The 22,269-nt window shown below is 41.3% G+C and overlaps 2 protein-coding genes across 3 annotated transcripts in view; both read left to right on the top strand.

Annotated features, from left to right (window-relative positions):
- The window catches only part of FGF13 (fibroblast growth factor 13), a 517,188-nt gene that overhangs the window by 101,499 nt on the left and 393,420 nt on the right, over positions 1-22,269 (top strand). The window lies entirely within an intron of this gene.
- Positions 20,277-22,258, top strand: LOC141500830 (exosome complex component MTR3-like). The gene has a single exon (XM_074204314.1). It carries the CDS (start codon positions 20,472-20,474, stop codon positions 21,951-21,953), a length of 1,482 nt encoding a protein of 493 aa, XP_074060415.1. The 5' UTR covers positions 20,277-20,471; the 3' UTR covers positions 21,954-22,258.

Below are 22,269 nucleotides of genomic sequence, written 5' to 3'. Positions count from 1 at the left end.
AGCAGCTGACTTCCACACTCCAAATCCTCTTGTCCAAAATAGGCCTGGGTCTTCCTCCAGTGAGTTCTCTGCATGGTGGCACTGGGAGCAGGATGAAGTAAGTCTCGCCTACGTGGCACTGAAGCTGCTGGCTTTCTCCTTTCACCACCCACTACTCCCTCCTACTAAGCAAAGCCCTTCCATCTTCTTCTCTGGGTTGACTAGGTGGGATGAGGGAAAAGAAAGGTGAAGGGGTTGTTGGTGTTGACTGTTAATCCAGTTCCCCCCATGTACTATTCTTTGGGCTCCAGCTACCCTTAACGCTACCCCCTCCTTTCTGCCTAGGGAAGAGCTTGGATTTGGAAGGGCAATTAGAGGTCTTCTGCTCAGTCCCCAAGAGCTAGGAGCAATTGGTATAAAATAGAGATAGACTGAAGATAACTTTTAAGAAGAAAGTTCCTAGAAATGAGTACTCCAAAGAGTAGAGTGGATGGGCTGCTTTAAGGACATGGTGCATTTCCAGTGTACAGGTTGTGGGTGGGGAGAGGCAAATCCCAAGGGGATTGCCACTTAAGTACATGTTGGCCTAGATTGTCGAAGGGGAAGTGGAGAGGATCTAGCCAACTCTCTATAATCACCATCTAGTGATGTGACTTTGGGTAAGTTATTTCCTCTGAGGGTCCCTAAGGTTTAATTCAGCTCTAACATTTTAAAATCCTCTGAGTCCATAGAATTCTAGTATACAAGGCTACCTTTATTGAGATGCCTTGATGTGGTAACATTTCAAGGGTCATATACCCTAACTCACTTGATACCCAAGCTCTACCCTTAGCAAGCCATTCTTTGACTTGAAGTATTGCTGCCCTCTTAGATGCTCTGGGATACCATTTGAAGGAGAGGTAGCCCATCCACTAGAATGAGAACTGGGTTTGGAGTCAGGGGACACAGATTGCTGCTATCATTTGCCTCTTCATTCCTTAGATTCCTCCTTTGTAAACTCTGATGCCTCATCAAGAAGGACCCCTAAGAGACAGATGCAATGTTAAGACTTTGGATTTTCTTCTTTTTTGGTTCAGTTGCTTTTTTTGCCTTAGTATTTCCATTGCCTCATATATAGTCGGTGCTTAATAAATTCTTTGAATGGATCAAATTCCAAAATAGTATTCCTGTCTTTCATGCACCTATTCCTATGCACATCCACTACTTGTGGTTGTTTTTAAGTCTCTGGATTTGAGGAAAAGCATCTGGAATGGATCAAATGATAAAAGGGATCCAGACTGGAAGCTTATATAATTGGCTTTTGTTAATTAATTGTTCTGATTATATAGTTTTCAGCATTCATTTTTGTAAAGTTTCTTCTGCCTACCCTTCCCTCCCCCACCCTAAGATAGCAAGAAATCTGATATGGTTTATACATGCACAATCATGTTACACATATTTCCATATCAGTCATGCTGTGAAAGAAGAATCAGAACTAAAGGGGAAAAATCACGAGAAAAAAAACAAAACAAATTTAAAAAGTGAAAATAATATTCTTTGATCTGCATTCAGATTACACAGTTTTTCTTTGGATGTGGATGGCATTTTTCATCACAAGTCTTTTAGAATTGTCTTTGATCACTATATTGTTGAGAAGAGCTATGTCTATCATAGTGCATCATCAAACAATATTGTTGTTAGCATGTACAGTGTTCTCCTGGTTTTGCTCATGTCACTCAGCATCAATTCATGTAAATCTTCCTAGGTTTTTCTGAACTCTGCAAGCTCATCATTTCTTACAGAACAATAGTATTCTGTTACATTCCTATACCACAACTTGTTTAGCCATTTCCCAATTGATGGACATCCCCTCAATTTCCAGTTCTTCACCATCACAAAAAGAGCTGCTATAAATGTTTTTGTACATGTGCGTCTTTCCTCTTTTTTATGATCTCTTTGGGATATAGTCCTAATAGTGGTATTGTTAGATCAAAGGGTTTGCATAGTTTTCTATCTCTTTGGGCATAGTTTCAAATTGATCTCTAGAATAGGTGGATCCGTTCATAACTTCACCAATAGTGCATTAGTGTACCAGTTTCCCCACATCTCCGCCAACATTGATCAATTCCCTTTTCTGTCATATTAGCCAATCTGATACTTGTAAGATGGTACCTCAGAGTTGAAATTTGTATTTCTCTAACCAATAGTGATTTAAAGCAGTTTTTCATATGACTGTAGACGGCTTTAATTTCTTTACATGAAAATTACCTGTTCATTTCCTTTAACCATTTATCAACTGGGGAATGAATGTATTTTTTTGAATGATTATATTCTTCTAAATATGACTCAGTTCTCTATATATTTTAGAAATGAGAGGCCATATGATTGATAGTATTGAAACCAATAAATATGATATTTAAAGGAGGGTGATGATACTAAAGATGGAAAAGAAATCTCAGATATTATTTATGAGAAAGGTGACCAAATAGAGAACCTCAAAAATAGGCAACCTTTTATGCTTTCCTCTACTGATTCAAAATTTTTGACAGGTTCATTTATATATAAATTGAAGGTATTTTCAGAATATTAGTAGGGAACAAGCAAGTTTTCACAAGTGGTATTCACTAGTAATCCATTACTTTAGTATTTTACCATTGACTGAATGATGTAGAGAGCAAAAGATCCTGTTGTGGGTTTTGTTTGTTAATTAGAACAGCAATAATCACCACTACAATATTTAATTCGATAGAACAAAGTACCATAATACAGTTTGTTTTATAATGTTGTTTCCTAACTTTCCATCGAAATTATTCAGATTTCTTTGAAACATGTTACAATAGAAATTGTTTCTATTTATTTATTTATTTATTAATGTACTACTAATAAACATCTGGGGGGGGAGATAAAGTTGAGAGATAACATGCTCACTAAAGATATTTGTCACTATGTTGGTAGCAATCTTGTGCAATGTTCTTGTTGGAAAATATAGTAAGTGAGATATTCAGACTGCATATGGTCAGTGGGAAAGGTCTGACTTATCCAGCAGTCCCACAATGTGTTAGCTTTTTGTAGGAACCTGAGTTTTCATAGTTTGCTTATGTCCACATAGCTAGTAGATGTCAGACGAACCATTTAAAGTCAGATTTTGCTGATCCAAAGTGAGTACTTGAACTCTATGTTTTCTTAAGTTTTGAGACTTTGGACAGGCCTTTATCTCTTTAGGCCTTAGTTCATCGGCAACATTTGTAATGGGGGGATATGTATATGTGTGGGGTGTGTGTGTGTGTGTGTGTGTGTCTGTGACTAACTGAGCTCCAAGTCCCCTCACAGTTCATCCAGGTGTTTTTGTCTGTTTTTCTAGACTTGGGGAGACATGAACACCTGGTTCCAGTCAGTGTGCCCCTTCCCAAAGAGGTGACTTAGAAAGTTGACAGCTTTAGTCGAGACTCTGCTCTGTCTGTTCCACTCTTGGCCCTTGCCTGATTCACGGTGTGGCCATTCCACTTGACAGGCCAGGTGATTTAGTAACTCTGCTCAGAGAAGACTTGCTGGTGACCATGTGCATGAATGCTTGTAGCACATCTCAGTGCTACCCACAGGAGGAATCGTGCTTCTACCTTTATTTTCCTGCTCCCCACTGACCTCTCCCAGCCCAGTCATTTGCTGTTGTTACATTTTTAGACTCTGGAGGTGATGCAACAAATTCATTTCATGGAAGGGAGAAAGCCAGTACCCTCTTCATGTAGTCACATATTGAAACCCTGCCCCACAACGAACAGGTCAAGGAGGAGAATGCTAATTCATCCTGGCTTGTTTTCAGCAGATGTCTTCCTTGAGAAAGCTGAAGGTTTGCAGAAGTCATTCTGATTCCGTTATATGAAAATAGGACAAGGGCAGAATTGGTTTCTTCTGGGAAACTTTGGGCTTCTTTAGCATTTATAAGGATGGGTTGGCTGATACCTGGGAACAATCCAAACAGAATTCACTCCTTACGAGGTAACCACTGAAGCTGCTATGTCTGGATCTCTTGGCAGACTTAGCTTAGAATTGGCATACTCAGTACACAAGTTAGTGTTGGGTTTTGTGACTATGCACAAGTGCTTTCTGTTATCTGGATTGGTATAAGCAAAATGTAACTGAATTCCTGTATAGAATGCAGTTTATCATCAGTGATAAAATGAGATTGTTGATATTATCATCATGATAGATGTCACACAGGAGGAATGCACCAATTTCTTATAACTGAAGTGGCAAACACAATGGAAAGAGCTCTGGCTTTGGTTTCAGAGGACCTGGATTCCAAGTCTCTCTTTGATGTTTACTACCTCTATGACCTTGGTTTACCTCGATGGACCTCAATTTCCTCCTCTGTAAAATTAGAGGGTTGGGCTAGATGGTCCCTGAGGTCCCTTCCAGCACTAAAGCTGGAAACATATGTGTGATCTTGAGTAAAACATTTCAGTTTCCTGAGCCTCAGTATCCTATTTTGTAAAATGAAGGGTTTGAACTGTATGGCATCAGAGGGTCTTTCCAGTTCTAAATGATATTAAGTAAATCTAAATAAATTCTGTGATCTTATGAAGACTTCTTGGACCTCTGTTTCCTCTCCTGTAACCTGAGAAAGTTGTACAAGTTTCCCTCTGAAGTCTTTTTCCAGATCTCCATCTATCTGGAAGCTCAAGGGTTCTTCAGTGTCTTAATAAGAGGGCAAGATGTGAACTAGATCAGGGATTTTATTGGTATATGAGACTCCCAGATAAAGAAATTTCCCATATCAAAGTAGATTGGCACCTTCCCTTTAATATATAAATCTAGAGGGTCACTTCAGTCATTGAGAGGTTAAGTGACTTGGCCAAGATCACACAGCTGGCATGCAACTGAAGTGGAACTTGAACCCTTGTGTCTGGAGCTCAGAGGTCAGCTCCACATAATCTGCCATTCTGCCTCTCTGTCTAATAATCTCCATCTGTGACCTACCAATCAAAATTCCAAAAAAATACTTTAATGAGTTAGAAAAAGTTGTTAGTGAATTCATATGAAGAAATAAAAAGTCAAGCATTTCCAGGAATGTAATGAAAAAAAGTACAAAAGAAGGGGGCTTAGCCCTACCTGAACTAAAATTATATTATAAAACATCAGTCATCAAAACTGTTTGGTATTGGCTAAGAAATAGAGTGGTGGAGCAGTGGAATAGACTAGGTGCAATAGCAGGAAATGATTATAGTAATCTGCTGTTTGATAAACCCAAAGAGTCCAGCTATTGGGATAAAAACTCTCTCTTTGATAAAAAACTGCTGGGAAAATTGGAAGTTAGTATGGAAGAAACTTAGATTAGACCAATACCTAACACCCTTTACCAAGATAAGATCCAAATGGATACAGGATTTAGACATAAAAACAATACTATAAGCAAATTAGAATATCAAGGACTAGTCTACCTGTCAGATCTATGGAAAGGGGAGCAGTTTATGACTGAGGAAGAGTTGGAGAACATCACCAAAAACAAACTAGATGATTTCAATTACATTAAATTAAAAAGCTTTTGCACAGATAAAACCACTGTAACCAAGATCAAAAGAAATGTAGTAAATTGGGAAACAATCTTTACAACTCATGTTTCTGACAAAGGACTCTTCTAAAATATACAGAGAATTGAGTCATATTTTTGAAACAAAAAGCCATTTCCCAATTGACAAATGGTCAAAGGATATGTAAAGGCAATTTACAGATGAGATCAAAGCAATCAATAGCCATATGAAAAATTGCTCTAAATCATTAATTATTAGAGAAATGCAAATTAAAGCTTCTTTGAGGTACCACCTCACACCTCTCAGACTGGCCAATATGACTAGAAAGGGTAATGGTCATTGTTGGAAGGGTTGTGGGAAATCTAGGACACTATTACACTGTTGGTGGAGCTGCGAACTCGTCCAACCCTTCTGGAGAGCTATTTGGAACTATGCCCAAAGGGCAATAAAAATGTGCATACCCGTTGACACAGCAATACCACTACTGGGTCTATACCATGAAGAGATGATGAAAAAGGGTAAAAATATCACTTGTACAAAAATATTCATAGCAGCCCTGTTTGTGCTGGCAAAGAATTGGAAATCAAATAAATGTCCTTCAATTGGGGAATGGCTTAGCAAACTGTGGTTTATGCCTGTCATGGAACACTATTGTCCTATTAGAAACCAGGAGGGATGGGAATTCAGGGAAGCCTGGAGGGATTTGCATGAAGTAATGCTGAGTGAAATGAGAAGAACCAGAAAAACACTGTATACCCTAACAACAACATGGGGATGATGATCAACCTTGATGAACTTGCTGGTTCCATCAGTGCACCAACCAGGGACAATTTTGGGCTGTCTGCCAAGGAGAGTACCATCTGTATCCAGATAAGGAGCCGTGGAGTTTGAACAAAGTTCAAGGACTATTCCCTTTAATTTAGAAAAAAACAGATATCTTATTGTCTGATCTTATCTCTAAGACTTTTTGTTTCTTCCTTAAGGATATGATTTCTCTCTCATCACACTCAATTTGGATCAATGTACAACATGGAAACAAAGTAAAGACTGACAGATTGCTTTCCATGGGGGGGGGAAGGGAAGTAAGATTGGGGGAAAAATTGTAAAACTCAAAAACTCAAATAAAATCTTTAATAAAAAAAAATCTCCATCTTGATACTTCTACCTGGCATTGATATAGCGTGATTCTTGTTATGGATTCCGTCAGTATCTCTGTGAGGTAAGTAGTATAGATCTGTGGGGCTGTTAATGATTATCTTCTCTTCAGGGATAGATATTGATGGACCTTCTGCATTAACTTATCCATGTCCTCCCAGAAGCTCCCTTGGACAGTACATTGGTCATCAACTATTCTTGCCACCTGGTGAATACTTACTGTTGTATGTGTTCATTTCTTTGAGAGTACACGTAGCTCAATGAGCGTCATGAGTAAAGTCCTCCCAAGAACTGGAGCCAAGGACAGGTATCACCAGCCCTGTTTACAGAGTTAATGACTTGCCCGCTAACCTATAACTCATGAATAAGTTTTTCCAAGTCATACATATACTCTAAATTAGACTTGGTTTTTTTTTTTATTTTGCTCATATTGATTTATTTTGATTTCAAATCTTCATCATTTGTGAGTCATTTTGTATTACTCTCCACCTGTCTTCCATGCAAATGAATTGTAGTTGCTTCTTTTAAGAAGGGTCTGGCTGGCCTTGTTATTCTAATTCAGGAAGACTGACAAATCGTTTCCCTCCCAACCTAGGACCCCAGCAAAATAGATTTAACTTGCTTATGTGACTATAGGAGCATCACTTTAAGGCTGACCCATCTAGTTAAATTAAGTTAAGGCCCAAGGACATGAGGGCCAAGACAACCAGTTAAGTGACAAAGTACCTTTTCCACTTATCACCATTTGAGCCAGGAATGATTGCCAGTGTAGATTTTCAGGTTTTTGATGACCTTCAGAGTGGTCGGAGCATTCCCAGAGAAAAAAGAAAAAGAAAATAAGCAGTTGCCTTGGCAATTTTTCTCTGAGACAGAGGCATAGAATACTTTAAAACTTTAAACTTTAAAAACTCAGTCAAGTTTTTGACTGAAGGATACTCAGAACCAGAAAGACAGGGAATGCTTTGTCTAAGGTCAAGTGACCAGACAGGGATAGAAGTGGCCCTTGAGGTCAGTCTTCCTGAGTCATTGGGGAGGATTATCTTGACTCTCTTCAACTGCTTTCCCCATTGACTTTGAATCCATTTATAATGCTCCTACCATTATCATCTATGCAGATAGTTATGCTTTAGGACTCAGAAATCTAGATTCAATTGAAATACATTTCTCCAACTAACTCAAAACTCTTCAAGTTACCAGAGGTAGCTCATATCGTTCTGAAAATGTTGCTGGTTTGCAAGGTACTTAACTTGTACTCTTACTTGAAGCAACATGCTACAAATGGAAAGATCGCTGAATTTTGGGTCTGGAACCCTTGATTGCACTGGGACTCTGCTGTGCTATGACCTGTGGGATCTTGGCCGGACTGTTTCTCCTTAGTGACCTCAGTTTCTTTACTTGTAAAATAAGAAAGGTAGAGTGCATTACCAGTCCCTTCCTCAAAACAATACAGTGAGGTAGACAGGGCACATGTTGTACCCAATGTTTTAATAGATGAGACAGAGAGGTGATGTCCCTTTGACCATCATCCCACAGTTAATAAGGTGCAGAGCTGAGACAAGAACCTAGGATTTTGATTCCATATTTATATTCCCCTGACTGGAGGTGACCAGGGTTTATCCCCTAACTCACCAGTTGCCTCATTATCAAGTCAGGGCCACCTGAGAAAGGAAAGATGTCTTCTCCCTCTTCTCCCCATCCCTTATCATACCACTCCATACTCATACTATTTCAGAGACCCAACGGAGAAAAGGATCTTCAGTTCCAACTGGGATTAATGTGGTGGGAACATTGTACAGTTAAGGAGGAGAGAACCAGATAAAAACAGGCATATTTTCTGGGTGAAATTAGCATAATATCTGTCTGGCCCTAGAAACAGTCACTGTATGCCATCTTGTCTGAGGACTTGACCAGCATATGGATAGACTCTAAACAGTTTGGTTGGGTCCTGCTGTCTCCTTTTGATCCCAGATACCCACAAAGAGTACTTCCCTCAGTGGGGGGAGCTGAACCCCTTTTATTGAAGTATTAATAGGACATACCTAATGGGATGCCTTGACCATAAAATTAATACTATGGACATGTCATTGTGGTAAAGAAAGTTTAGAACCTACCCAGTCCATTTATTTGAAAACTAGTCATTTGGAACTAGATTAATTATATACTCAAGATAATGACAGCTTTAAAACTGCATATCAGTTAATGGAAGGACATTTAGCACAAATGAATCTAAAAGATTTATTTTTAAATATTGTTCTTTATAATGCTTTGGGTTATTCAACCTTGGGATGGTGTTTTTATTAGCCATCCTGATAGATGGTAGGAGAGAAAATTTTTATGGAGCATTTTTGCCAAAAGTGGATTTGGAACTTGAAAAAAATGGTGGATGAATAGCTCTGTTTCTCTGTATTTTCCCCAATGCAAGGTAGAAGTGGAGTGCTATATGATGCTTTGATGGATTGTCCTTGGATCCAAAGCTAGTGACTGGGTAGGGCTACCTGAAGAGCCTGGATAAGCATTTATTGGAGATATTAGGGGGTTGTACTTTGAGAACTGAAAGGGATTCTAGAAGGCCAACCCACTCATTTTAGAGAAGAGAAAATTAAGAGTCAAGGAGGTAAAGGTCAAATACAGGAGGACAGGACAAGAGACCTGTAGCTGGATTGGCAGACAGGCTGGTGAGGCTTGACTAAGACCCAAAACCCTTACACGGGAAAAGCAAGAGAAGGCACCAAATACTACTTGGTAACCACCTCACCATCCTCCAAGGGTGTTACTCTCAGAGGTGTTTCAACCCCATGTAAAGATACTGACCAAAATCTCTCGAACGGATGTGCCCTTCCTAAAGACTAGGGGTCTGTGGACTAGCCGCCAGGAGCTCCCCAGTTTTAGGGAGGGTAGCAGCATGGTGTTTGTAGATCATCTTTTGATCCTTTCTGCAGATAGGCTGGACTCAGGGCTGCCAGCTGTCCACCACTGATTTTGCTGTCAGTTTCAGGTCATTCATTCGCTACTGGTGGGAGCTGATAGGCAAAAACAGAAGTGTAAGGCGCCAATGGTAACATGGATCAGTACCTTCTTTCCCATTCCCTCTCTACCCCATCTCATGTTTCCCATGCCTTCCTTCTGAGATGACCTCTCACTGATACTATCCATAACTTGCATTATTTAGCCATTTGCATAGTGTTCCTTGGTTCCTCCCCCAGCCCCAACTAGAATGTGAGCTCCTTGGAGCAGGTACAGTTTTTTACCTCTTTTTGTTTTTATCCCCAGTTCATAATCAATAAATGCCTGTTAACTGATTGCCTCCCCTTTCTCTAGCATTTTTTAAGGTTTACAAAACACTTGTCTCTCTCAAAAGGGTCTTGGAAGGTAGGTGGGACAAAGAGGATTGGGATTCAAATTCAGCTTTTCAAACTTTTTTTTTTAATTCTACCAGCTGGCTGCTTCTTAAAAGCTATTCCCTTCTCTTTTCCCCTCCATCTCCTTCCTCCATTTTCTCATCTCTCCCTGCCCTATCATCTGTTTTCCATTCGTCCTCTTCCATCTCATCACTTTCTCCTTTCCTTTCCTCTTCCTCTTCTTTCTTCTTCCCCTTTCCTCTCCCTCCTTTTCTCCCTCTGTTCTTCTATTATCGGCATCATTTTCTGCACTGGACCCTTTGCCTCTGAAGTTGGCCTCCGCCTGTTTGTTAGTGCTTTAAGCAACCAGCCCTGATTTATGATGTTTCAGAAGAGGGGACCAGAGGGGACAAAGCCTCATTTACATTAAGAGCAATTGTGGATTAGGTTCTGGGGCTGGATGTTAAAATGAATTCATCATTAACGAGCCAATAAAAGGGATCAAAAGACAAATTGGCTGAACTTCACTGGCCTATTTCATTCTGTCTACAAGAAATAAAGTATTTAATGGAGAGGCTGCCAAATGATAAATACTTCCTGCATTTTGTACCTCAAGGAAAAAAAAAGCTTAGACTGAGAGACCAGAGAACTGGATGCCCCCAGTGAGAACATTCCCACCTGAGCAAAGAGGTGGGGGGGGGGTTGAGACTTGGCCAAAATCCAGTAGGATTCAAGCATGGGGAAAAATGAGCCCACCCCCACCCCCACCCCCCACCATTGACCCTCAGATGTCTGAATTCTGGGCCCTAGAGCTCTAGATCCTTGTCTCCAAAGCTGTGCTAAGCTTTGTAAAGCAAGTATTTTGATCATTATTTTCCCATTTATGTACCTTGTGAGCCAATGACATTGGCCTTCTGACTGTTCTGCCATTTTCACTGGTCTGTACCTCATGCATGGAATGCTCTCCCTCTTCATTTTGACCTCTTGACTTCCTTCAAGTCTGAGTTAAAATCCTGCCTTGTAGAGGAAGCCTTTCCAGATCCCCCTAATTTTGAGTACCTTCCCTGTGTTTGTTATTTCCTCCTTATCTTCTATGTTTATAACTGGTTTGTACATAAATGTTGGCATGATGTCGTCTCTCCCATCAGATTGTGAGCTCCTTGAGAGCAAGATTTGTCTTTTACCTTTTGTTGTATTCCTAGTGCTTAGTATTGTGTTTGGCAAATAGTAATCACTTAATAAATATTTATCAACTACCTGTCCCACAGTGCACTGCACGTGGCAGGCAGTTGATAAATATTTGTTAAATTGAATTGGACTGGATTCCCATTTTACATATTAGAAAACTGAGGCTCTGGAAGGTGGTTTGACTTGCCCTTGACCCTGCTCCCCTTCTGCCATCTTCCTGCCTAGAAGGCCTTGGGAGGGCCTAGCCTAAGTGGTATGGATGGCTGCCTTTGTCCCCTCCCTTCAAACCCCAGTATCTTCTTCCCAGGTTCCCCCTAGGCCAGTCGAAGAGGATTTATTTTTTAATCTACCATGCACTTCCTTACCCAAACCCCTGTGAGTCCATATAAATATTACCCCATTTTTCAAGTGAGGAAGCAGGAAAGTCAGAGGAGCAGAGTAGCCAGTTTTCTTGCCTGCTCACAAACAGAGCCAGGTGTCCTGATCTCTAAGCTTAAACCATCTGCTCAGCCCTGGACCCTGGTTTCTTTTAGGGACCAAGCTGTATCTGATTTGTGATCAGGATTCAAAATCCAGGTCTTTGAACTCCTAGCACATTGTTCAGATCCACTAGGGATTCATACATCAACTGGCACGCTCAAAGGCCCAGACATTTAGAGGGAAAAGAAAAGGGTTCTTTGAGTTCATTGAGTCCAACCTTCTTGTTTTAAAAATAAGGAAACTGAGAGTTAAAATGATTTGGCACAGACCACACAGATAAAGAGTAGTCATGATTTGAACTTGGGTCTTCTGATTGCATATCTCCCACTCTTCCTTCTCTCCTTCATCTAGCCAGACCCAGAAGGCCTGCTTCATCAATGCAGCAGCATCTAAAGCACAGACACATCGTAAGTTGGGAACTGGAGGTGATCACAGTGCCTGTGTTGTAGAGTTCACATCTGGCTTAGGTGGCACTTTGGTTACGCTCCACTTAACCTAACATGTTGTGCCTGCTGTGAACTTGTACAGAAGCAGCGGGCATGAGCCTGGTACAAATTGTTCTTCAGAACACACCAGGACAAGTTAGGAAAGCATGTTTGTCACTGGAGCCAGCCCTCTTTTTTGCAAGACAATAGGGTTAAGTGACTCGCCCAAACTCACCCAGCTAGGTAAGTATTAAGTGTCTGAGATTTGAACTCAGGTCCTTAACTCCAAGACCGGTGCTCTATCCACTGTGCCACCTAACTGCCCTTCTCTTACCCCTTTTAAAGACTTTGGGAAGCCAGGCCTTTGGGCCCCCAGGTTTGTTGCTCTCTAAAGTTTTATGGAAGTCAGTCAACCAGAAAAACTTTTTTTAAAAGCCCTTAGCATGTGGTAGACACTGTTCTAAGGTGTTGGGGAGCCACCCAAAATACCCCACCAATTCATGCCCTCGGGGGCTTTTATTCTAAGAGACACAGCTTAGTTAGCCTAAAATGTACACAAAAGACAAGTTGGCCTCATGGAAAGCACTCTTGATTTGACTTTAGAGAAGCTAGGTTTGACTCTAGCTCTCTTCTTTACTACTGGAGCCTTTGGCCCAGCCCCTTCCCTCACCTTGCCTTGCCTTTCCTCTCCCTCCCTCTCCCTTTCCCTTCCCCCTCCCCTTCCCCCTCCCCTTCCCTTATTTTCAGTCGGGGGACTTTAATGACTGCAGGATCAGCCTCTTGGGGGAACTGGTGCTTGAGTTGAGCCTTGAAGACCTCCATAGCACAGGGATATGCAAACTTTTGTGCTTGTACCCTTTCCCCCAGCCCCTATTCATTGCAAAGTGGAAAATAAATTCTAGCTTTACCATGCAAATTCGCATAAGTAAAATCATGAGACTGTTTTTCTTCTGAACAAATGCCCCCCCCATCTCCTCCAAGCTTGGTCCTGCCCAGGTTCCCTATGCCTGCATTAGGAGAGTTAAATGGACCTTGCAATTCACTGAACTCAAATCCCTCATTTGAGAGATGAAGAACCTGAGATAATGGAAAGTTTCCTTGGATTTTAAGCTAAAAGTGGTAAAGGCTTCTCTTAATCCTATCTTCTCCAAGGAAAGAGGAATTCCTGTTTGACATTTCAAGCCCTTCTCAACATGACCGCTTCCTCTCATTTCAGGCCTTAGATTTCACTTTCTTTTCTATGCCCTAGGCTCCAAGGCTTTGTCTTTTTGCTCTTCTCTTCATGGAACACCTCATGCCCTACCTCAATGCCTTTGCCCTGGCCCTCCACAGGGCCTGAAATGCTCTTTCTCTTGACCTCCTGGCTTCTCTTGAAGCCCCAGCTTCCAGCCCATCTTCTGTAATGACTCTTTCTCATTTTCTCCAATGCTTTGATATTACCTGCCATGGACTTTGGATAGGTATGTATGCAATAATTTCTTGGGATAGAAAGTATTCACTCTGAGGACAGACTCTTCTCCTGTCTTTCTCATTATTTATATTCTCAGCTGCTTATTAGTTCTGAGCCCAGAAATCTTAAGAAATATTTGTTGACTTAGTGAGGAAGGAGGAGCTGACCTCCTGATCTAAGTCAGCTTTAGATCCATGAGCCCCTCTGTAAGTGCCTGGGAACCTCAAGCCAAGGAACAGCGTACATTCTACGTGTAAGGAATGTCTCCAAACAGTTGAAAGGGAAGGACTTTACTCTGGAGAATCTTGGGAAACTGACAGAATCCTGGACTTTCCAGCCCCCAGAGGCTTCTGGACTAGTGTTCAAATAGGGAAACACACAAACTCTGGGGTAAACAGCAGAAGATTGTCCCCTAAAAGCAATGTGTAGCCCTCGCTTTTGAATGGAGATCCTGCCAGGTTTGACCACAGGTGACCTGAAAGGGCAGGCCTATGGGTGATTTATGTTTTCCTATGGAGTTTCAGGCTGTGAAACTTCTATGTGGTCAGAGATGTGTTCTAGAGTGTGTGTCTCTGACCTGCATCGGGTATCTGGGATGGATAGGAGGGTGCATTTCCATGTCTTCACTAGCTTCATAGGATTATAGAATTTTGAGCTAGAAAGGATCATAGAGTTCAACTGTCTTTCCCTTTTCCCTCCTTTTCTAAAATAAGGAAATGAGGAAGCCCGGTGAGGTTAAGCAGCTAGTTTAAGGCCCACAGGTACTCCATAGCAGGGCCTGGGTTCCAGCCCAATCCATTGTTCTTTACACAATCTAATTCTGTTTCTCTCAGGCTGTCATAAACAGGTGGGCCATTTGGGCTGAGAAGCCGCAAGGATGACATTTCAAGATGCTGGGGAGCTGACACACAGCCAAGAGGGAACATGTGGGCTGACTTAATTGTCCCACTCTTTGAGGATAAATTACATGGGGCAGTAGCTTATTTTCTCGATAATGTACTAGCTGGCAGGTGCGGACCATGGCTCAGGCACTGTGTGAATAATGACCAGATGGGACATCTTTGGGGAGATTATTCATGAAGAAAAGCTAGAGAATCTTAGGACTTTGGCTTCTTTGAATTCCAAAGTCTGATTCCTTACCTAACTTCTCATTCCAAAGCCATATTCTTTCACTTGCAAGTTTAATGCTTTTTATAAAATCTGCCTGTGATACACATTGGTTGTATGACCCTGGGCAAGTCACTCTTAGTGCTCAAGGTGATTCCCTAATAAAATATGTTCTGGATGAGGAAGGGATATCTGTCATTCTCCCACTTCTTTTTGCTCACATAGCCACTATCCTCCTTTATGTCTGATCACCTCTCTCCCAGTCTGTTAAATTAGCCTGGTCATTTGTTGCTCTGTCTTTCCTCTTTCCTCTCTCCATTAAGTGAGATTCCTAAAGTACTAATTTGACCATTCTGCAGAAGCCTCCGTGATTCCCTAATGCCTCGTGTCTCAACTGGTATCTAGAACCCTTTACAATCTAATTTGCTCATCCAAGCTGTTTTCACAGTGGTCCCATTCATGCACTTGCTCCTTCAGTTAAATTGGCCTATTTACTCTTTCCGTATACCACCTCCATGTTCTTGCGCAAGCTGTTCTCCATGCCTGGAATACCTACCCTTTTAATCTCCAAGTTTTGAATGAGTAGCTAGTCCTCTTCAGTGTTCAACTCAAGTACTTCCTACAAGAGGCTTTTTGGGATCCTTGCTCTGTCCTTCTCCAAGCCTTATTTTGTTCTTTTCTGAAATAGGCTATTTACTTTCTATATACTTTGTTTTATCTCCCCCCACCCCCCCGTAGAATTGAAACTCCCTGGAGACAAACTATTTCATTTTTTGGTCATGTTTCTAGTTGCGTGTTAGACACATCATTCATAGTGGCTTAAATGCTAATTGAACTGAATTGACTGCTGAGAGTTCCTGCTCTCTTAGAGACCTGGGTTCAGGTCCCAGTCTCTGCTGTTCATTGAATAATCTTAGAAAAGGGCTTTCCCTAATTTGAACCTTGGTTTTTCCTTTTAAAATAGGAGAATTCAATTAGAGGAGCTCAATACTCCTTTCTATTCCTTATATCTAATGTATGTGTGTGTGTATGTATATATATATATATATATTCACATACATATGTATATATTAATAACTGAACTATAGATGAATCACCCCAGCCATCTTTTCTAGAGAGCTCTTTTAAGGTTTCCAAAACACTTTCTGTTGAGGGTATTCTATGTCAATGAGCCACAGCTGAGCCATATAACCAACATGGCAGCTACTTGAAATGGTTTTTTAGGAATTAGCCTTTGACTGGTAACTCAGCTGGGTTTTCTAAAGCTTTTGCCCTGTGGAGAAGAGTCTATGGGTCAAATGAGTTGGGGAGTTGCCTGACTCTAGGCATCTTCTTTGGACTGAGCCTTTAAAAAAAAAAAGGAACCACACTCGACTCTGCCCTATATTACTTATCTGATCTTAGTAAAGCTCCTTAACCTCTGTAAACCTCAGTTTCCTCTTCTGTCAAAAGAGGGAGTTGGACTTTGTGACCTTTAAGACTCCTTCATGCCATAGATCTAGGGTCCTTTGAGCCTATCTGTGGCCTTGAGCAAGTCATTTATGTTCAGTGATGAGGTTGGGCTAGATAACTGCTTAAGGTTCCTTCTAACTCTAGATCCCTGAACCCAGGATCCAAAGTGTGATGTTGAATAAGTCTCATCCAGGGGGTAAGGCTAGATGATCACGGAAGTCCCTTCCAGCTTGCCTTATGTGAATCTGTGATCACATGTGTGACTTTGGGTCATTCTCTTGCCCTCACTGGAACTCAATTTCCTCATCTGTAAAATGAGGAGTTGAGCTAGATGTCCTCTGAGCTAAGTGTCTTCCAACTCTAGACCTAGAATGCTATGTGGGACCTTGGACAAGTCACTTCACCTTCTGGGCCTCAGTTTTCTCCTCTGTAAAATGAGGGGGCTGGATTAGATGAACTGTGAGGTTGCCTTCCAGCTCTGTATAGGAGTCTCTAATCCTATGTGTGACCTTGGGCAAGTCATTTCACTTTCTGAGCCCCAGTTTCCTCCTCTGTAAAATGAGGGGTTTGGTCTAGATGGACTGTGAGGTTGCCTTCCAGCTCTACATCGACGCTCCTGGGATCCACATACAGGGTGCCCCCAAAGTCTTTGTGTAGTTTTAAGCTATTAAAGCTTAAACTGTACTAAGACTTTTGGGACACACTGTCCTCGTCCTTCAGTGATTGTCCTGGCTGAATCCTGGCGCCTTTTCCTCAGAGTTATTTCTGTGACAGGAAAAAGTTTGGGAAAGCAACTGGGCTATGCTTTCTTTCCTTTCCTTTCCCTTTTTATTGCTTGTTTGTTCGTTAAAGTGAGACTATATTTGGGAAAGACTCCAACTGCTCTAATATAATGCCCCAGAAAACTTCTCAAGCTATATTAGGAAGTTATCATTTATGTGGCCACAAGTTTCCCTTGTTTTCCTTCTCCTCCTTGCCCTGCTCTGTCCAGGCCTGTCTTCCTTTAAGGATTATTTCTAAAGAGTAAATTTTTAATTAATCCCCTTGAATGTAATACTGGCAAAGAAATAAGGAATGAGAAGAGTTGCCAAGCTCAAAATGTCCATCATCATTTTGTCCATGCCACAAGTTGGATAGAAATTCATGTTTTTATTGATCACTGAGGAAAGGATTGACTCTGGAATTCTCATTTAGAAGGTTTTTTGGGTTTGAGGTGCCTAGAATCATATTACTTGCCGCCTCCTTCATGATACTTTTCTTGAACACTACTCCCATCCCCACTGCTTAGTCAGTTCTTCTCAAAATGACCTTGTTTTGTATGCTTATCATATTCAAATCTGTAAGTCATATACTTATTCCCATTGGTCTGTGCATTTATAGGAACCCTGAGTTAGCTACCATTGTTTCTACCAGTTAGCTCAGGATCTTATATATGATAAATATTCAATAAAGACTTGAGAGAAATAATATTATATCCAGAGAACTTCATTAATTGCTGAACTACCAGTATTTTTAAGGATGAGAAATGTATCTGTAGTTTCGTGGGAAAAGTACTTGTCCTGAAATCAATATCCAGGTTCAAGTATGAGAACTAACATTCCCCGTATTTAACCTTGACTAAGACCCTCAATCTCTCTGAGTCTCACTTATCTTCATGGGGATGATACTGTTTTCCCTACCTACTTTCACTGGATTGTGAAAGATGAACAAGAAAAATCATAGGCATTTTCTACATTATAAATGAGTGGGAAAATATGCAACATAATGCTTATCTCTAGTTGAGAGGCAGGCAACAGGTACAGGGGAAGGCATTCTGGATTTGAAATCAGAGCACATGAGTTCAAATCCTGCCTTTGCCACTTCAAGTCACTCCTATGGTCAAACAACACAAAAACCATGAAATCACTGAGCATCATTATTATTACTTGGAATATTCAAACTGCTGAATGTACTTTTAACTCAGAAGATTTGTGCTGGGAATAATGTGAATTGAGTTTCACATTTTGCATGAAAGCAATAAACAGTCTTCTTTTTAAAAAGATTTCTTTTTCCATTCTAAGTAGTTATAGGGAATAATATAAGTATAAATCTTGTAAATTCCTTCTGAGTAGAAAATTTTTTAAATTGATCCCAGTCTAAAATTGAAGAGGTTTTGAATTGAAAAACACATTTGCAGAAAAGTCAATTTATGTTTTCCTTGACTTAATTAAATGAGGAGAATTCTCAGGGGTTGCTAGAGGAGATCAACTTTATACTTTTGGTTGGGGAGATAAAGGTAAGACTTTCTGGGAGATGTTTTAGTCTGCTAGATCCGACCTTTATCTTTCTTTATTATCAAAAGGCAAGGAGGGAGGAGGGACAGATAGAATATAGCATTGGATTGCAAAATGCTGTGTGTATGTGTGTGTGTGTGTGTGTGTGTGTGTGTGTGTGTGTGTGAGAGAGAGAGAGAGAGAGAGAGAGAGAGAGAGAGAGAGAGAGGAGAATAGAATATAATTTGGTGCAATTCATGTCTCTGATCTTTAGTAGTAGAGACAAAAGAGCAAAATTTGAGAACTGACTCCACTACCAATTACCTGTGAATCAATTATAGTGTGATTATTAATGTTTATATAAATGAATACATGAACCCATATGTACAGTCCTATGAATTCAGAACTCTATTCAACTTTTTATATTATAATTCCATTGACTTGGTAATTCCTATGTTATTCATTGTCTTTGAGATGTAATTGGGACTCTGAAAGCTTATAATTATCCTATGTTCTCATGTCAAGTATATGTAAAAGGCATGATTTTAATTCAGATCTTCTGAAACCAAAATCAGTCCATTAATTTACCCTACCACATGTCTTTTCATGCTTGCTGCTTTTAGTATGAAATATATTTCATGTTATGAAGAAGGTCTTAAGTTTTCCAGGGCTCCTGTATTATTAAATGGAAATTCTGGTAGGTCTTACCAATTTGGAAAGACTTTTATGTTGATTGTAGTGACTTGACTGAAACCATTTTCATTTTTGGTTTTTTGCGTCTCTAGTCCTAATATATTAGGTGTTCAACAAAATGCTTTCTAAAGAATGTGGTGTGATGGAAAGCAAATATATTAGGTGTTCAGTAAAATGCTTTCTAAAGAATGTGGTAGTAAAGGATTTATCATCTGTGAACATAGGTTCAAAACCCCAATTTCCTACCTGTGTGAACTTGACTTGTATGATTTGTTCACTTTCCTTGTCTTTGTTTTGCTCATGTGTAAAGTGTGGGAATTGAACTGAACGACCCAAGTTTCCCTTGTAGTTGTAGCTTTGTGATCTTATGTGTGATCTCTTTGTGCTCCAAAGATTGTGGGATCCTGTGGGATCCTCTGGTCATCTGAGTTAAGGTATGGAGAAGTCTATCAGTAGCAGTTTGGCCACTATCAATGAAGGAGGGTCATGACTACCTGCGAAATGAAAGGTTAAGAATAATATACCTCCTCAAAATAAACGTTCCAAAATTCTAAATGAGAATCTGAGAGTTGGTGTCTTTTTTATTGATCCCTGAAAATGAGAATTTTCAGCCACAGAAGCTGCTAAGTCTTGATTAAGGAAACAAAAGTGGTAGAAAGAGGGTTGGATTAGATGGTCTCTACAATCGCTTCCAGCTTCAAATAAATGATCCTCTGGTTTTAAGTCACTTCTTTTTCATACTTAGCAGTTTTCTGCTTTTTTTTGAGCTTTTATTCAGAAGGTCTCAATTTCTTCATATACAAGTAGCACCTATTTTACAGAATTGTTAGCTCACATATGGTAATATATGTCAAGTGCTTTGCAAACCTTAAGAAAATATAGAAGCAATGACTTTTTATTAAGTTATTAATAATGATTAATTATAATATATATATATATATATATTTTATATATAATTATAATAATCGCATTATTATGTGGAAATTGAGGAGTTCTAGCTCTATAGAAATCTGGAAAACTTAGGCCCTTGCCTTTGGAAACCTTGGTTATTTCTTTTAAACCTGAAAGACTTGAACTATCTGGTCTATGGGGTTCCTTCCATGTCTAGGTTTCTGTTTTTAATTAGATTTTCCTCATCCCTGGGCCTCAGTTTCCTCTTCTGGAAGATTTATCTTCCTGGATCCCTGCTAGTAGTTATGTTTAAGTTAGTTACAAGCCACGCATGTGCAGAGGAAGAGGGGAGGGGCAGAACGTAGGGGAAGGAGGAAGAGGAAGTGTGAGCATGGTTCCACTGAAAATCTCGTGATAGTTGAGAATCTCGAAGGTCTGGAGATCAAAACGGACAGCCAGCTGTCAGCCCGGGGTTACTCCGTGTTACAGCGTTCCTAAACACTAGAAGGGACTTTTGATACGGGACAGACGAAAGCGGCCATTGGAAAGCAACCATGCCGGGAGACCGCAGGCGCATCAAGGGTCCGCAGGAGTCGCAGGTACCTCTTCTTTATGCTCCTCCAGAACAGGTGTTAGAGATCGAGGTCCAGGATTACATCCCAAACCGAGATCCTCTGCACCAGAGACCTGTGTTTGTGAAGGCCGGCAACTCGAGCCAGGCTGCTGGTTCGGCCTATTTGGAAACTGGATACACCAAGATCGTGGTGTCCGTGTTTGGCCCACGCCAAGTCGAGGGCTTTCAGCCATCGGTGGTGCACCAAGGCCGGCTGGTATGTAACTTTCACCATGCCCCTTTCTCAAGAGCAGGGCTTCTTTGCCCTGCTAACAGAAGGAAGGAGAAAGAGTTAAGTCAGGCCCTTTATGAGGCACTCCTGCCCGCCGTACAGATGCAGCTCTACCCCCGGACCCAGATTGAAGTATACGTTTTGGTACTCGAGGATGGTGGCTCTGCTTTGGCCTCTGGTATCACAGCCTCGTCTTTGGCCTTGGCAGACGCTGGCATCAAAATGTATGATGTCGTTGTGGCTTGTGGACTGATCCTGACCCAGGGTGACGATCCCGCCTGGCTCTTAGATCCTGTCTACTATGAGGAGAAGATTGGCGCCATTTCCCTGACCATGGCGGTTATGCCTAACCGACATGAAGTGTCTGCTATTTTGGGCAGTGGAAAAGGCATCCCATGTGAGCTGTGGAAGCAAGGCCTGCAAATGGGCATGAAGGGCTGCCAGCGCCTTTACCCCATGCTGCGGGCATGCCTTGTCAGAGCCACCAGGAGGAAGAGAACAGAAACACGAATCCAAACCCATCTCCAGAGAGTGGCAGAGAGGGAACAACACGTCAGTGAACGCCAGCTAACTATACTACTTCGCAAAATTCAGGGGTTTCCTGCTGAGCCTGCAGAGCCTTCCATAAACGACCTGTTCATGAAGCCTGCTGCTGAGCTATTTGCTGCGTCGATCCCGAGCCAGTTTTTCACCAAGCCTGCTGCAGAGCTTGCCACGCCTTCTGCTGAGCTGCTCCCTGAGCTTCCTGCGAAGCTGTTCACCAAGTATCCAGCTGAGCTGTACAAGCCTGCCAAGCCTTCCGCTAAACCAGTCACTCAGCTACTGACTAAGGTCTTCACCAAATCTCCAGCTAAACAGTTAACTGAGCATTATGCCGAGATTACTCCCAAATCTGCCGAGACTGCCACCAAACTGTTTGCCGAGTCTTCTAAGCCTTCTGCTGAGCTGTTTGCTGAGCCTCCCACCAAGCCTGCCACTGAGCTATTTGCGGAGGTTGCTGAGACTCTTGCTAAGCTTTCCATCAGATCTCTAGCTGAGATTTTTGCCGAGCCTCCTGCGGAGCCTGCCACAGAGCTGTTTGCCAAGCCCCCTGTCCAATTTGTGACCCAACTGTTTGCCAAGCCTCCCAAGGAGCCTGCCACTAAGCTATATGCCAAGCGTGTAGAGCCGCCTGCCGAGCCTACCAAATGATCAGCCAGGTCACATTCCCTTCTGACCCCTGTGGGTAGGAGGCCCCCCAGGTCTTTCTTCTCACCCAGGTACCCTACTCTATGCACATTTGTCTCTCCTGAAGGGGAGACAGAAGATTTCTTCATTCCCACTTTGTTACCATTTAATACTTTTGAAAACAACATCTAGAAACTTTCCCATCACCACCATTGTCAGACATCAGAAATGCCTCGCTTCCTTAAAGTCAAGAACAGAATCTCCACATACCATCTACTCCTACCTCTCCCTTTGGAAATCTGGTCACTTAAAGACAGTGACTTCCATATCACCTTAAGAT

Source organism: Macrotis lagotis, chromosome X (assembly GCF_037893015.1).
Source record: "Macrotis lagotis isolate mMagLag1 chromosome X, bilby.v1.9.chrom.fasta, whole genome shotgun sequence".
NCBI classification, from domain to species: Eukaryota; Metazoa; Chordata; class Mammalia; order Peramelemorphia; family Peramelidae; genus Macrotis; species Macrotis lagotis.
The sequence above is the reverse complement of the archived record's forward strand: the minus strand, read 5'-3'. Positions and strand labels throughout refer to the sequence as shown.

What these genes read in the sequence shown, in the direction of transcription:
- LOC141500830 (XM_074204314.1), top strand. Translation starts at nt 20,472, where the DNA reads ATGCCGGGAGACCGCAGGCGCATCAAGGGTCCGCAGGAGTCGCAGGTA.